Source organism: Drosophila sulfurigaster, chromosome 3 (genome assembly GCF_023558435.1).
Source record: "Drosophila sulfurigaster albostrigata strain 15112-1811.04 chromosome 3, ASM2355843v2, whole genome shotgun sequence".
NCBI classification, from domain to species: Eukaryota; Metazoa; Arthropoda; class Insecta; order Diptera; family Drosophilidae; genus Drosophila; species Drosophila sulfurigaster.
In genome coordinates, this window is record NC_084883.1 from 3,599,548 (window position 1) to 3,615,222 (window position 15,675).

General features: G+C 42.1%; 1 protein-coding gene across 2 annotated transcripts in view; it reads right to left on the reverse strand.

Moving 5' to 3' along the window:
- Window positions 1-1,830: 1,830 nt before the first annotated feature.
- Window positions 1,831-15,675, reverse strand: part of LOC133843243 (zinc finger protein 423 homolog) — a 41,314-nt gene continuing 27,469 nt past the window's right edge. The window contains exons 1-4 of one of the 2 annotated variants that reach the window (XM_062276699.1): window positions 12,302-12,795; window positions 9,815-10,308; window positions 7,396-7,538; window positions 1,831-5,547 (exon numbers count right to left, since the gene is read on the reverse strand). In XM_062276699.1, coding sequence (XP_062132683.1) covers window positions 2,460-5,547; window positions 7,396-7,538; window positions 9,815-10,308; window positions 12,302-12,395 — 3,819 coding nt within the window. In that variant the 5' untranslated portion in view covers window positions 12,396-12,795 and the 3' untranslated portion in view covers window positions 1,831-2,459. Of the gene's footprint in view, window positions 5,548-7,395; window positions 7,539-9,814; window positions 10,309-12,301; window positions 12,796-15,675 lie in introns of those variants that run through there. The other variant, XM_062276698.1, reaches the window with a different exon arrangement.

Genomic DNA, 15,675 nt, shown 5'->3' on the forward strand with positions numbered 1-15,675 from the left:
AAAACCTGTCAAATGCCGCACATACCAAAAAATAAATCGCCGCAGATCGATGCGTGATACTTCGGGAGAGGCTGCTGGAGTTTGCAGTTTTGATTTAGATCCAATAGCTTTCGACATATTGGTGACGCTTCGAGCGGCGGCAAAAAAGAAAAGCAAAAGAGGAAGAAGCCTGGAGAAGGAGAAATACAATTCGCGGAAACAGCGCCACAGAGAGTGAGCGCGAGAGAGAGAGAGAGAGCAGGAGAAGGGGGCGGTTGCAGGTTGCACGTTGCACGTTGCACGCTGCAACAACGCGCCTGGCGGTCTGGGCGGCGTAAACGATCAATGGAGTTGCAATTGCAATTGGGAGTTGCAAGTTGCACAGCTTTCGATGTTTTGCGGCGAGCTGTTCAGGTTTTGCAGCAAAACGCTGTGGACACGTTGGCATTCCGAGCATGGCGCTAATTAACTACTGCCGGTGTTTAGCGCTCGCTAACTTGAACCAATTGCTGATAATAAACATTTTTATTGATTTGTGATGATTGCCGACTCAGTCCAGGAGCACTTGCAGTTGCAGTTGCAGTTGCAGGTGCAAGAGCTGAGCTGATCTGCTGCGAGTTGCATAGCTGACAATTTATTAAATGCGATTTATTTGCAATTGCTTCTAAGAAGCAGGAGGTGCTCTCCCTGATGCCTCGACTCGAGGATTAGCAACTGCATTTCATTCTAAGAAGCAGCTCTCAGATCTCAGCCAGGCATAATTGCCACCGGTCTTACAGATAGGCATCACCCCAGCGCCAATTTGTGTAGTGTCGCCTGCTCCAAAACAGAAACCTCTCCAAACAACAAACAACCAACAAAAACAAAAAAAAAACGAGTTACCCTCGCGCGCACCTTTTTTATGGTCGTTACGTGTCGCGGTCGCCGAAAAGCGGCAGAAAATACAACGCAGAATACTTGAGAGGAGTCTGCCCGACTGCCAAATACCCAAACCCAAAGAGCAAGCGAATCAGATGTCCAGAAATATATTATAGCGCTGTGCATTAATTAATTTATAAATCATTCGATAGAAATTTATATTGACACTTTCTTGATTGTTTTGATCGCTTTCTTGGGTGAAGCTTACCAATACTGTGTATATTACAAAAGCACCTTCTACTTACTATAAATAGCTGTATTTTGAATATAAATTATAACACAAAATATATGTAAACACATTTTCTTTCCTTTTCATATTGTTTTTTTTGGCTTCCCATTTTTGGGTAAAATAAAAGTGGTAAATTTGTTAACATCTTGAAAACCCTAATCTGTAAAGATCAGTACCAGAAATGTTAATGTACAGACCACTTTTAGATCTAACGGCTGTTAACGTCAGTTCCAGATTATGTCGAATGAAGTAGCGAGAGATCCTATATTATTCTAAAGATATTATTGACAGCTAAATATGAAGTTCGCTTTGTCTAATAGTGAAAGTTACAATACTATCTACAATATTTAGCAGCTTTGACTTCACGTGTAACACTTACCAAGTGTGCATTCACTTTATTAACCCTTTAAGCACATAACACGCCATCGATTTGTTATACCCCTTGTTAAGCTAAAGGCACAGGGTTACACAGGGCATGAAAGCCACACAAAATATTCGCCATAAAATTGTTGGAGCCTTCGTAACAGAGACGCATGTCGTCAGCTTCCATAAAAAATCTTATCAGATTTACAGGCGAAACTTCTAAGTAAACCCATAAAAGAAATTACGCGAGGTTTTTTTTTTGTTATATTTTTGTAGTTTTATATTTGTTGTTGTTGTTCTTGTTTGGCTTCAACTTGTGTTTGTTTTATTTACTCTAGATACAGTAGTTTTTTGGTTTTTTATTATATGCTACACATTAAAAATGTTTGGTGCTTATGTAAGACATAGATCATAAATGTACATATAAGTTGTATAACATAGTAGTTGCCATATGCGATGATTACATTGAAATACTGAAAGGGGAGCGCATTGCTACTACGATGTACTTTAACATAGAACTGAACTGAAATTGGGTAATAAACTGCATAAATATCATAATACAAAAATCATTTCTTTGTTTTTTGTTAATCTTTGAAAACTATCACACACAAATTTCTGTAAAGAAAACTACTCTAGACATATGAGTATTTTGTTATTGTATTATTATAGTCAGAACTTGGCTATTTACTAGGGATATATACTATATATGTTGAATGCGATTATAAATATATCTTTAATACTACGCTGTTCCATTATCTATTCGCAACTCTGAATATTTTTAATCTTTAGTTATCTGTAGTTATTTCAGATGATTCTTTTTTTAAGGAATTCTCCTTCTTAATCCTTTGGAACAGTGGCATAAATACGAGTTATCCCCTTTGGAGTCGGATATATCTGTTATCAACTAAATATCCCTAAATGTAGAGGACGCTACAGAGTTATGATTAGTTTTATGAGGGATTAATACTCTTCAGGCGCTGCTGCTGGAACGTTCTGGGTGTCCGGTAGTCAAAAGCTCCGAGGAACGCGTTTCTAGCGGCATCTGCTCCACTTCGATATACTCTTCTTCGTCCTGTATGGTCGCCTCTGTGGCTAAAGGAGGCGAGGGTGCCGTCTCCGATTCGTAGAGCTCTTGCTTCACATGTCTCGGACTCAAAGCAATGGGTGAACTAGCCGAAGCCGAAGCGGAGGCTGAGGAACTGCGAGTTTCCTGCTTGGCAACTCGAGTAGCTGGCGCAGCGGGAACTGCAGCTGGTCTCAGCTCATGGGCTCGCTGATGATGCTCCAGCTCGGCGCGAAAGTAGAACTTCTCCGGGCACAAGTTGCAGTCATAGGGACGTGCACCGTGCTCCGCAATGTGGGTCAGAAGACCCGCTGGCGCCGTGAAGACCGCCGAGCAGATGTAGCAATTGAAGCCTCGTTGCTCGGTGCCGGCGAACGTGTGCTCCACGAGATGTTCTTGCAGTTTCTGGGCATGCGGCAGTATCATCTTGCAGAGATTGCAGCGATTCTCGAGATAGTTCGAAGGGGCAACATTCGCTGGAGCAGCAGCAGTCGATGGAGCAGACGACTCCTTGCTGCGCTTTCCATTCAGATTGAGATTGTGCTTGCGACAGCATTTGTCGCACAACTTGGCAGTGTCTCCTGCTCCAGGCAAAGGCTCTAAGCAGAGAGCACAGACGGGTTCTTGGAGACTACCGACACCGCTGCTCGACTTGGTGTGGAACTTGGCATGCAGACTCAACTCGAACTCCGAGTGAAGCGTCTGGCGACAACAGATGCAAGCCATGGGCAGGTTGCCGTCGCCGCCATGTTCGCTGAGATGGGCGCGGAAGGCGGCCACATGCTCCAGTTGCTGTCCGCAGTGGGCACACTTGCCCGATTGCCCCACCTTGGAGTGTTGCAGCTTGTGCTCGGCGAGAATGGCGGGGGAAGGGAAGATCTCGTCGCAGATGAGACACTTGTGTTTGCCACTCGAGTTGTGGCAACTCTTCATGTGTTGCTCCAGTTCCGCACGCGACTTGAAGTTCCCCGAGCAGTAGGCGCATCTCAGACTCACCCCGGTCTTCAGGTTGTGAGCCAGCTTGCGATGCGAATGCAGCTCGGCCTCGCTGCGTAGATCCTGACGCTCGCACATGCCACAGCTATAGTTGCTGCTCCCAGTGGCAGCTGCTTGGGTAGTGGCGCCTCCACTTGCTGGCTGCGACTGCGATGGGGTGGATGGCACCTCTGACGCGCTGGCTGCTGCCGGAGATGTCGCCTTAGCCGCATACATCTCCATAAGATAGCGCTGGCTCAGTCCGTACATCAGTGCCGGATGTGGCGACTGTTGTGGCTTCAAGCCACTTGTGTCCACCTGCAGCGGGCTGTAGAACTTTCCAGCGGCTGGGGCTGCAGCGCCTGCTCCCCCAAAGAGGCCCTTGAAGGCCACATTGTAGTCAATGTGCAGATTGCTGTTGTTGTTCGTGGCCGCAGCAGCAGCAGCAGCAGCAGCTGCCAGCGGAGGAAGCAGCGCATTCACATAGAGGCTGCCCATGTTGGGTGAGCTGTCCTTGACCTGAGGGGGACTGTGTTCCTTGACGCCGCCATGCTGGCTCTGCATGTGCCTGTCGAGCAAGAACTCCACGTGAAAGGTCTCGGGACACGAGGGACAGCGAAACTGACGCGCATGCGCCGCCAAGTGGAAGTGCATCTCCAGTTCCGAGGAGCAGACTGCCCGGCAGAACATGCACTGCAGCGGATTGGTTTGTCCTGGTCCCGGAGCATGTCCTGTAGCAACAGGAGCGGGTGGTGCAACACCCTGATTGCCTGCCAGCTGATGGCGTGTCTTCACATGCACATGGAAGTCGGTGTCGTTGCGAAACAGCTCCAGGCAAGCGCTGCAACGCAGCAGCTTCGTCTCCTGGCCATGGGCACAGGCCAGATGCAGCTGCATCGCCATCCGCGTCTCGCAGATCTCCGCACAGAGAGCACATTTGAGTAGCGTCAGCACATGCTCGCTCTGCAGATGCTGCTGCAACTCGTCGGACTTGGCAAAGGACTTGCCACAGCTGCCAGCACTGCAGTTGAACTCACAGCTGGCGATGAGGAAATGGGCAACCACATGGCGCTCAAATTCGCTCTGCTCGGGCAAACTGAGTCCGCAGTGGGGACAAATGAGTTGCATGCCCTCGGCAATGTGTGTCTTGAGATGATTGCGGAAGCTCTCAAAGTCCGGCAGTCCGGCGTTGCATTGATTGCAAAAGAAGACGCCAGGTGGCGCTGGTGCTGCAGTGGGAGCGACGACAGGTGGCGACACTGTGCGACGCTTGTTGCTGCTCAGATCGGTGGGCAGCTCCTGTTCCGGTTTCTCCAGCTGTGGACTGCTCAGATCCGGCTTGATCTTGGCGGGCAGCTCGAGCGCAAGGCGTGGACTGAAGGTGCCTGCGGTGGCCAGGCGGTTGAAGTGCTCGTAGTAGGAGTTGGGACTGCTCAAGCGATCGAGGTGTGTGGCCCGCATGTGTTGGAATAATCCCGCAATATTGCTGAATCTCATGGTGCAATATTCGCAGCTGAGCTGGAAGCCATTTGCCTGCAGCTTAGACTCCTCGCCAGCTGCGTGTGTCGCCTCCGTTGTCGGCTGCTCGTGAGCCTGCTGCAAATGCGCATTCAGTTGCTCCAGGCTGCTGAACTCCATCGCCTTGGGACAATAGCTGCAACGCAGCAACGGTGTCGGCAGGGGCGTGGGAGTGGGCGTAGTTGGCACTTGTTGGCCACGACTGCGCTTAGGGTAATCCAGGCGACTCGGGCTGCTGTCGGAGGCGAGTGCGAGCGCATAGCGTCGCTTGTGCAGACTCCCATTGCTCGAGATGGAGGCCGAGGCGGAGGCTGAGCCTGTGCTGCGTGGACTGTAGTTGAGCGCATTAGGGTTGCCACCAGCTGCCAGTATTGCCGCATTCTTCTTGTGCTTCTGCATGTGCGAGGTGAGCGCGGCAGCCGTGTTGTAGCCCCGGTTGCACATGCTGCACTGGAAGGGCTTCTGGATGTCGTGCGTCTTCATGTGGATCTTTAGATGGTCGCTACGGAGGAGAGGGAAGCAAATGTGGGAAGATATGCTGTCAGTTATTTTGCGACTTTGGATTGATTGAAAGTGAAACTAGTCTCGACTTAGACAGACGTGATTTGAACTAGACACTAAAAAAAACCCACTCTATGAAATTCACCCAGCGCCATAAAAATTCACACTTAAAATTCAGAAACTCGAAAGATTGCTGGTCTGAGATTTTCTCAAGCGATTGTTGATTCATCTAATTTTTTTTTTTTTTTTTTTGACGAACAATTTTGAACAAATGGATTTTCAAAAATATTACAAAAATCTGTTTAAGCAACGGAGTTTTAAAATTTATTTTAAGAACATCTAAAAGAATAAAAATATTAAATTTAACAGCATTGAGCCTTTGTATACTGACGGCAAGAATTCAATTCAATTTTTCGCTAAGCCACTCTTGGCATGCCAAGTACAGCTATTGGTATATTTTGTTATTTTGTGGTATATTCAATTGATATATTTTAACGACAATTTCATTGTTTTGCTTTTAATGAATATGGATAGCCGGTATTTCACAGTCGGGCGCACTCGAATGTAGCTTTCTTAATATTTTTATACCCGCTACCCATAGGGTAGAAGGGTATTATAACTTTGTGCCGGCAGGAAATGTATGTAACAGGTAGAAGGAGGCATCTCCGACCCTATAAAGTATATATATTCTTGATCAGCGTCAACAGCCGAGACGATATAGCCATGTCCGTCTGTCCGTCCGTCCGTCTGTCCGTCTGTCCGTCTGTCCGTATGAACACCTAGATCTCAGAGACTATAAGAGATAGAGCTATAATTTTCGACAGCATTTGTTATGCTTGCACGCAGATCAAGTTTGTTTCAAATTTTTTTGCCACGCCCACTCATGCCCCCGCAAATCAAAAAAATCGAATAACAAGCGTAATTTTAAAGCTAAAGCTGCGAATGGTATATACAGTAATAAATATAGTAGTTATGATCCCTGAAAATTTGGTTGCGATCAAAAAAAAATTGTGGAAGTTATTAAAGAAATACTTTTGTATGGGCAAAAACGCCTACTTACTAGGGTCTGAGTTGCTTTGGCTGACAATCTGGTATATTGTGCCGTCTATGGTATATTTTGAATGCGGTACTATATCGATATACCACATATACCATTTGGTATATTTTAAGTATTTTTGCAGTATATTTGGTATATTTTGAGAATAATACCGCAAAATATATTGCTATTCAAAATGGGTAGCGGGTATCTCACAGTCGAGTACACTCGACTGTAGCTTTCTTACTTGTTATTTTCGACATGGTATATGGTAACTTCAAGTTCAATAGTCCCTGAGATTGGGACACTTCTAAAGACGGTCAGATTACATAAGCGAACACACACAACTTCATCAGCTGCATTTTTTGTAGCTCAGTTCGGTCGATATTTGGTTTAAATGTTTTCAATAAAATTGCAGACTTAAGTCAAAGAGTCCCATTTCAAAGACTTTAGATGGATGACAAATAGATTTCATTAGCTTTATCAACTATAATTTCTTTTGCAAACTAATTACCAATGCAAATTTAGCTTCTTGACGTGAACAAGCTTGAAGTATGAGAGACTCAAATGTTTTTAATTGCCAAAACACTTGGGAATTCATTAGCATATATGTAGGTCTTTTGAGTGAACCAGAAGGTTTTATTTATAGTTTAGCTACACAATTTTATTTGTAATAAATTGTATGAACAATGAATTTATCGAAAATACTAAATTACTCGTATATTACAAATGTTTTTATTAATGCCAGCTAAACCAAAATTTGAATGCAATTATATTTCCTTTCTCTGCTTTTAATGCTTAGATGTTGCTTACCTTCTGGAGAAAGCGGCTTCACAATGCGGACACTTGTAGTTCCTTTCGTTGGTGTGGAGCTTCTTATGGCGATCTCGGGAACGCTTGTGCTTGAATAACTTGGCGCAATATTCGCATTTGAAAGGCAAATGTTCGGCATGGCTCTGAGAGAGAAAGAGAGAGAGAGAGAGAGACAGAGAAGCAGAGAAACATTATTATTAGCACAAGTGTTTTCATTTTTATTATATTGTTTTATTTTATTCTGTTGTGGGCTGCAATCTGAGCAATGATATCTGGTTCCGAAAGCCCCAAGCTCACCAGTCGACAGTCGAGAGTCGGTAGTCGACAGTCGACAGTCGACAGTCGGCTCTGTTGAGTCTGACTAACCCTATTTGAAATTCTTAGAAGGCGCGTCGTGTCGTCAACTGTCGTGTCGAGAGTCCAGTTAAAAGAGTGCGATTCCTCGGCTGAATTTATTGCTGCACTGCAGCGTTGACTAAATCTCAATTTCTGAATCAGAATCTCGAAATCTGCATACCTAGAGGGGGAAAACAGAGGCGAACTGAGCACTGGACACTGGGTTCGTAGGTGGCTTCTGGGCACAAATTCATCTAAATGCGCAACGCAACAGAGAGAAGCACTCAAAAGAGAGATACGTAGAGAGAAAGAGGTGGTGATGACTGGACAGTGGACGGGATGGAGGCAGTTCGAAGTGGGGAGAGAGGGAAAAGGGGAGCAGAAAACAAAACACACCCGCAACCGGTTTGTATATTTTGGGTTCTTTGGCGGTCCGTCGACCGTCAGACTCAGCCGCTGACGGTGGATCGCTTTGATGTGTAGCGAAACACAAAAAAAAATTAGCCCATTTGTATGCAGCCCCCCGAGTTGAGTTGGCTTATTGCACAATATGAGCCAAGTTAGCCAGGTTAACACCATCGGATCATCCGCAAGCAAGGCAAGGCAAGGCAAGCGAAGCAAACCCGGCCAAACATTCTCGTGTTGGTTATGGTTTTTTAAACTGTCGCGCAAATCATCATCAACATGATCAACATCATCGCCATCATCATCAGCATATCCCAGTAGTCTCTGGACTACCTTTCCCCCTCTTCCCCTTACCCCTTACCGCTTCTCCCTATCCACTCCCCATGGAACGTGCGAATCCCGAGGCAGGCGCTAGGATCAAAGGCGGCGCTACATGTTAGGCCCTCGTTTGATAAGCATCATCGCATTTGCTGCTAGTCCTAAACACGGTTGCAATTGGGTTAACAACTTGCTGATGTCATGGGCGTTGTCTCGACATCTCTTCTCCGGCATCCCCGATCTTTAGACGGCGGCAAGTGGACCGAGGATGGCTACCGAATTCTACGGAATGCTTGGGTTTGTCAAACAAACTGAGCTGACTCAAAATTTCTCACCTAACATGACTATAGATCATCCTTCAGTCCATTATGAGGATTATTACCACGAAAACATTTAATTTATAGATTTTAATTTGATCTGGTCTTTAGAGTTACTTCATTAATTTCCAAATTATGAGAACACTTTGACCTGGCGGATGTAATAACTAAACTATCAATTACATAATGTTGTGAGTTTTGATATAGTTATATATTCCGTCTTTACATAAAATAAATTTCTATACCTTCCTAAACTTTCTTATATTTTGCATAAATTTCAGTCCTTATTTTATTCATATTTTATTGTTTCTTTAATTTTTGCGTTCACTTTTCTTAAGTCTTGTTTTTAAACATTTTTTAACTAATTCAAAATATTCTTCTAAACATTTCCATTTGAATTTTCCTTTTTCTTTTACGGGGGTATTTTTTGTTTTTATTTTATTTTGTACATTGAACTGTATGATTTTTTGTGATGAGTATTATACTAACAAAATATTCTAATAATTCTTTAAATTTGATTTCCTAATTTTGTGCATTAGGGAATTATTTATCTGTCTGACTTATCCAATAACATTTGAGGTCTTCTCTCTTTTTTTTCTTTTTTTGATTAAATAACGAAGTGTAATAGACGAATAATCTATTCATAAATTCTTAATGATGTCAATTACAAATATTGTGGTTTAGGTATTCGAGCTTTACTTTCACTTTTTTTCAAACCCATTTTAAAATATGTATGTTTTAATCAATTTGCCCGCCTTAACCCAGTTTCACTTGAAACCAATGGATCGATATCCATTTCTATTAAAGCGACGTGACTTTCAAGTGCCAATCACCCAGAACTCAGTCCCAACCAAAAAACCTCAACCCCATTTCCTATTCCTGTTCTATGCCAGAAGGCAGGGTAACCACAACCACCCAAGGCAAGGACTTGTAAGCGCCTTAAAGAATGTCAAGCTAGTAATTAACCCTTCAGGGCAGACTCCACAGTCACCCCAAGGCATCCCCCATCATGTGGCATCCATTTGGAACCCTTTCGAACTCACCTGGACGTGATGCTTCAAGTAACCGAGTCGTGGAAATGATTTGTCGCAGAACTGACACTGATAGGAGCCGTCGCCTCTGTTCTTAATGCCGTCGCCTGTCAACTTATCAAACTTTGTGGCTGCTGTTGCGCCAGTGTTGCCACCTGCACCTCCGCCTCCTGTGGGTCCTGTGAGCTTTGCTTTCTTATTGATTTTCCGCAACTTGTTGGCAATTTTCAGCGCCTGCTGATGATGATAATGATGATGATGGTGATGCAAATGGGCGGGTCTCTTAAGCTTTGTTGGTTCTCGTTCCCGTTCTCGTTCCCGTTCCCTGTCACGCTCTCGATCCTCCTCAGCTGTAGTCGAGATGTCTCCATTCGTCTTGGACTGCTCCGAGTGCGGATCCTCGCCGGCAGCCAAGTGCTGTGGATGCGGCTGCTGAGAGTTGGGCGTCAATGTGCCGTCCGAGATGCTGGGCGAGTAGCTGGAGGAGGTGTGCGTGCTGTACATGTCTGTAATGAGCAGATAGAGGGGGAGAGGGAGATGGGGGCATTAAGCGTGGATTGCAATTAAGATCATGTCGTGTCGTGTGGGCAGCGACTGCATCCTTATTAGCTAGGCGGCTTTTCTCTCACTCTCTGTGTGACTAAGACAAGACAGGAAATCAACGACGCGTCCATCAAATGGCCGACTGCGACTTAATTCAATTAACATGCAACGTTTGGTGTTGCCACCTCCACCCCAGACACAGACATCGGAGACACCACACAATGACCCAACTGCCCCTCCTTCTCCTTCTCCTTCTTCGTTCCCCTCGACGGCTGTAAATGAGCCGCACATTTGTTTCATGCAAACTAATTGCGCTCTCTGTACTTAAGAGCATTTTAATTACAAGTTCTACCACTTGACGCCTCACAGCCTCACACCGCCTCGGGCAATGAGGGTCACTTCAAGCCCCACACTGAGAGAAATAATTGAGATAGAAATCCTATATTGATCCAGAATATATACGGGATATTCTTATGTTATATTTTAATGTGCACCAAATCTTAAAACTAAAGTCTAGATTTAATCTTTCGATTACAATAATAATTTGAGAAAAAATATTGAATTCAAACATTAATTGCAGATAGTCCACAAATTATTGCTGTCTTTCGGATTAACTATTCCTGTTATCTTGAGCTTTTTATAAAAGTAACCATGACTGTAAGTTTAGTTTGGTAATTTTTCTAAGAAAAATAATTTTTGAAAAAATGTTCATAATTTTACGTAAGTCTCTTTAACTTTATTGTAAGTATTGGATATTCTTAATAAAATTTTATATATTACAATTGCATTTTAAAATTTGCAATTTAAGAATTATATTTACTAAAAACTTTTAATTGAATGCAATGAATTACGTTTCACAATTGTCTCTTTAAAATAAACTTCAGAATTTCTAAGAATTCCATTTAAAGATGTAAGCATTTTGAATTGAGTAAAATCTAAATTGTTTTTCACTAAGATATAATGTTTAAACAAATGAAATAATTACTGTTTTTAACTCCTTCAATTAAATTATATACCAATTATAGGAAATAATTTTTAAAATTATATTATTTAGAGGATTTTGCAATTAAGCAACAAATTCGATTTTAAAATTCCAGATTAAACAGATAATAATGAAACAGTTTTTCACTAAGAATACATTTTTGGTCAAATGAAATTATTTTTATAATGTGCTAAGGTAATTATTGCAGTGATCTTGCTGCACATTTCTGTGAGTGTAAAGCCAACTACTTTGACATGGTTGCTCATCTATAACCACGCGCCAAGTATTGTCGGGGTTTTGGTTCACTTTCCGTTTTGGAAAACTTTAATTAAAGCTAATTGCGCTTGATCCGAGTGTATCTGTATCTCTAGCTCAAGCTACTTGCACATCATCAAAGTATCTATTGTGTATACTTGTGTACTTGTATTTGTTTTGTTTTGGCTGTTCTCGCTTGAACTCTGATCTGAAGTGCGAGCGACCGCCCCTCAAATTGAATTTGTTTGTAATTAGGAAACATGAAAATACTACATCACTTTAATTGTGCTTGTAAATTGAAAACTGTCTTTGGATTCAGGCTTGTTTGGTTAATCAAGACTGTAAAGTTCCTTAGGTCAAAGAAAGTTGGAAAAGATTGTAAATCTCCTCTTGGGGTTCTTGATTGAGTTGAATGAAGACAGATCTTTCAAAGGGGTTGAACTGATTTCAATGCTCTTCTGAGAATAATTGGGGCGTAGTTTTGTAAACTGATTTTAAAATATAAATAAGGAAATAAAGGGAGAAGAATAACTAGTTGTTAATTTATTTAAAAACACTTTATTTATATTTATGTAATAAAAAAGCATAGATGAGAATTTTCTACTTTGTAGTTAAACCGATTATTGAAATAAGAGAAAACCAGGGTCAAGAATGGAGAAAGATTTTTAGGTGAAAAAATCCTTACAACTCCCCATCATATAAAATTTCGTTGTAATTACCGTTATTAGAAATCTCCTTCGTGGCTTGAATCTTTTCAATTAAATTCTCCAAACGCGAACTGGGACCGCGATATAACATTTTTAAGGCCATCATGGCATAGTTATCAATTAAGCGATTAAGCAATCAATTTGCTCAAAGCACACATTTGATAATTAACTAAGAATTCACACTAAAACATTTGTCACTAAACGAACAGCTTTTTTATATTATTTAGTATTATACTATATTTTTTCGTATGTATAATTTGAGCGTCACATTTAATGCAATGCTTTGGTATTTTAATTAGAATTTTCAATTAACACTGTCACCAAACGACGCCAAAGGATCGCAAGCGTTGCTATTGTTGTTTTTGTTTTGGTTTTGTTTTTGTTGTAGCACGTTGAACGACAATGAGGACGTCCAATTGCCGCGAGCACCAAAATGTGACTAAATCAGAGCCAAGAGCCAAGCGCCGTAGGAAACCCAAGCACACAACAAAACAACAGCAGCAGCCGACGTCGCGCGATGTTGCTGCCGTCGCCTCAGCGTCAGCCTCAGCCTCAGACTCAGTCTTAGCTACAGCCTCAGTTGCTGTTGCTGTGGATTGAGCAACGGGCGTCAACGCCTATAAAAACAACAATTTGAGTGCTTGGCGAACCAGTTCGTTCGAGCGCATGCGTGTCTGTGTGTGAGCTACCATTGTATTGCATTGGTATGTGCGCATGTGAGCGTGTGCTTATATATGCATGTGTTGGTGCCTCGTTGTGACTGCCGACTGCTGAATGTCGGCGACTGCCTTTTGGGATTCTCGCCCCAAGCACTTTGGCGTCGGCGTCGCTGCTGCGCTGCTGGCAAATGAGAAGCAACAAAGCAAAGCATTAAATGGCGCCCCACATACACACACACACAGGCGCGCGTAAGTGGAAACGCAGCCATGCGTGAGCGAGTGAGCACAAGCAACTGAGAGAGAGAAAGAGCGTAACCATGTATTGGTCTCTCCGTATGTATGCGTATGTGTGTGTGTATATGGTGTATGTAAAGCGAGGCAAAAGGCGGAGCATGGGAGCCGCTGTGGTGACGATATCACATTGGGCGTTCATTTCGCTTGTGGGAGCGGGAAGCAGCACTTGCGGTGACACTGAGGGGAAGGGGTAGATTGGGGGGACAGTCCATCTAGCTACACTTGATATATATTTTATTTATGTGCGCACAAAAAATGCAAATTAGCTGAATGACAGGAGATGAAAGTTTTTTTCCCTCAGATTTCTATTTTGTCTTTCTACCTATTTTTAAGGCAGGCGGAAAGTTAAAAGGTTGAAAATAGTTTTTATGCCCCCGGGGTTTACTGAGAGCGGTCTCGGGGGGTTTCATGAAAAGTTTCATGAACTATAAAGCACTTTATGCGCAGTAATTAAATAGGCGAAATAGCCTATAAAGTAAAAATGTTACTCGCACTTAACTGAGTAAGAAATATATCAAATTAAATATAATTATTTATATTACTATTAATGCGGCTCGTGGGAATCTATTAGTAATAAAATGTACCGCAGTTAAACTTTAAATTATTAAAATACCAAGTAAATATACTTTTGTTATAATTTAAATATGTGAATAAATATTTATTGCTTCGTTAACAATTTATATTTATTTATTGGGATTTATGCAAACAATTATTTGAAATGGATTCGATAATTGTTACCTCTCCAACATTTATTTTTCTTTTTGCTTATTATATATTAATTATATTTTTCCCCCCTAACCCGACAGTCATTATCCGGCAATCAACTTATGTTATTTTTATTTGCAAGATGTCCCTACGCAAATTAGCGAATAAAGGCATCACATCATCAAAGCTGTCAATAAACCGCCAACAACATTGACACAAAATGGATAAAAAGCGCAACAACAGCAAATGGCCAGAAGCCCAAAAAGGCAGCGAACACGTTTAAGCCATTAGCGCTAAGCGACGCAAAATGTTGCCCGTCAATATGGCAAAGGCAGAAAGCTGAAAGCTGAAAACAAAGGCTAGGCGAAGTGTGGCCATCGACGCAAGGACGAAGCCAGTAAAAACGGGTAAAAATAAACGCTGTCACCACAGGATGCAGAGGATGCAGGCCGCAGCAGTCTGCAGTCTGCAGTCTGCAGTCCTGCTGACAGGATGCACCACTAAAAGCCAAATTAATTATGCATACAATGCCAGAGGCAGGCAGCAGCAACAGCAATCGAGTTGCGTTTTTTTCGTTTTGTTTATTTCAGTCGCCTGTCAACAGCAGGCGGCAGCACGCCCACAAGCCCAATGTTCCCCTACCCACCCTTCCCCCTGCCCACTCTTGTTGGCCTTCCCTTGTGTTTGCCTTATCAAAAACTATTAAAGCAATTAAAAAATCACTTTACACATTAGCAGCTTTTTGTTTTGTTTTTTCTTTTCTTGAAATACGCGTCTCGCTCTCTGATTGGCTGACGCTCGCAGCCAATGGCTGAGCGACGTCGCGCTGCCGACGCATGCGTCGCTGCTTGAAGCGAGATAGCAAGCTATACGTGCGCTGCTCTCTCGCTTATTTACTGCACAGTCGTTGGGTAACTTCGCAGCCAGCAGCGAGAGCTCTGCTTACACACACAAACACACACACATACACACACAGTCGTGGTATTTATCGACACTGCTGTCGATTTCGGATTTGTTTTTCGTTAATTGCAGCTTTCGCTGCGCTAATTGCGGCTTTGTGTTATGTATTATATGGCTTCTTGTATTTCTGGCTGTGTGTGCGTGTGCGCGAGTTTGTCGTTTGAGTCTTTGGTTTGAGGTTAGGATACTTTTCGTTGCTGATACTTTAGTGTTTACCAAAGGTTTTCTTTCATTTTGTTTGCTTTTTAAATTTAGTTTACAATTCAAGTTGAGTAAAGAACATCATTTATTTAAAATTAGTTATTTTAAAAAATACTTATTTTTGTCGGCTTAGAAATTTTCAAAATTTGTTTTCCTACAATTTTAAATATAACAATTTAAAATATTATATAATTAGTAAAAATTCTCTTTATTTGAAAAATTGACTTTTATTTACTTGGCATAGCTAAATTTTTTTGAAGATAATGTTAATAATAACAATTTATTAAAAGTTGACTTGAGGTTAATCGAAGTCAATAATAATTCCCTAACAAAAATCTATTATTTTTAATAAAAGCTATAACGAAATAAATATAAATATCTCAAATACATAAAAAATATATGGAAATAAATTTGACAATCTATTGCACTCAGTAAAAATTTCTTTAAATTTACCTTGTAAAAATGCTACAAAATTTCCTATTAAAAATCTCTAACCGTTATTTGAATTAAACCACAAGAATAAAGTATTAAGCTTTAATCAATTTCGCCGGAACCTTCAAGAGTGAT